Source organism: Elephantulus edwardii, unplaced genomic scaffold, assembly GCF_000299155.1.
Source record: "Elephantulus edwardii isolate Elephantulus edwardi_28Jun2011 unplaced genomic scaffold, EleEdw1.0 scaffold00039, whole genome shotgun sequence".
NCBI lineage: Eukaryota > Metazoa > Chordata > Mammalia > Macroscelidea > Macroscelididae > Elephantulus > Elephantulus edwardii.
The window spans coordinates 3,346,687-3,347,723 of NW_006399789.1; the positions used below are offsets into that span (position 1 = coordinate 3,346,687).

The window sequence follows — 1,037 nt, forward strand, 5'->3', positions numbered from 1 at the left end:
TCCCTCAGCCCGATCGCAGGGGAAGGGGCTGTGTGTGCAGCGCCCCGCTCCGAGGGCGGGTGGCCGATCGGAGGTGCTGGCGAGCCTGGAGCACGGACCAAGGGGTCTGCAGGGGACGTGCGCGCGCGGAGCCCGGGGGGCCACTGGCGAGGAAAGTGGGGTGTGCTGTATGGTGGGCGACACGTGTGGCGCGGGGCTTACCGTCCGCTCTGTTCGCTTCCAGGACTGGAAATGGCAGACCATATGATGGCCATGAACCACGGGCGCTTCCCCGACGGCACCAACGGGCTGCACCACCACCCTGCCCACCGCATGGGCATGGGGCAGTTCCCGAGCCCCCACCACCACCAGCAGCAGCAGCCCCAGCACGCCTTCAACGCCCTGATGGGCGAGCACATACACTACGGCGCCGGGAACCTGAACGCCACGAGCGGCATCAGGCACGCCATGGGGCCGGGGACTGTGAACGGAGGCCACCCCCCGCTGGCCCCCGCGGCCAGGTTTAACAACTCCCAGTTCATGGGGCCCCCCGTGGCCAGCCAGGGAGGCTCCCTGCCGGCCAGCATGCAGCTGCAGAAGCTCAACAACCAGTATTTCAACCATCACCCCTACCCCCACAACCACTACATGCCGGATTTGCATCCTGCTGCAGGCCACCAGATGAACGGGACAAACCAGCACTTCCGAGATTGCAACCCCAAGCACAGCGGCGGCAGCAGCACCCCCGGCGGCGCGGGCGGCAGCAGCACCCGCGCAGGCGGCAGCGGCGGCGGCGGCAGCACCATGCCCGCTTCGGTGGCCCACGTCCCTGCTGCAATGCTGCCGCCCAATGTCATAGACACTGATTTCATCGACGAGGAAGTGCTCATGTCCTTAGTGATAGAAATGGGTTTGGACCGCATCAAGGAGCTGCCCGAACTCTGGCTGGGCCAAAACGAGTTTGATTTCATGACGGACTTCGTGTGCAAACAGCAGCCCAGCAGAGTAAGCTGTTGACTTCGATCGAAAAGCCGGCGAAAGAAATCAGACACCCCCCA

General features: G+C 65.1%; 1 protein-coding gene across 1 annotated transcript; it reads left to right on the top strand.

The window, feature by feature from the left end:
• The first annotated feature begins 228 nt into the window (after window positions 1-228).
• CITED2 (Cbp/p300-interacting transactivator, with Glu/Asp-rich carboxy-terminal domain, 2) lies at window positions 229-996 on the top strand. Its single transcript, XM_006884940.1, has one exon. It carries the CDS (start codon window positions 232-234, stop codon window positions 994-996), a length of 765 nt encoding a protein of 254 aa, XP_006885002.1. The 5' UTR covers window positions 229-231.
• Window positions 997-1,037: the final 41 nt, after the last annotated feature.

Bases quoted from the DNA above. Each gene is read 5' to 3' on its own strand.
- CITED2 (XM_006884940.1), top strand. From the start codon at position 232: ATGGCAGACCATATGATGGCCATGAACCACGGGCGCTTCCCCGACGGC.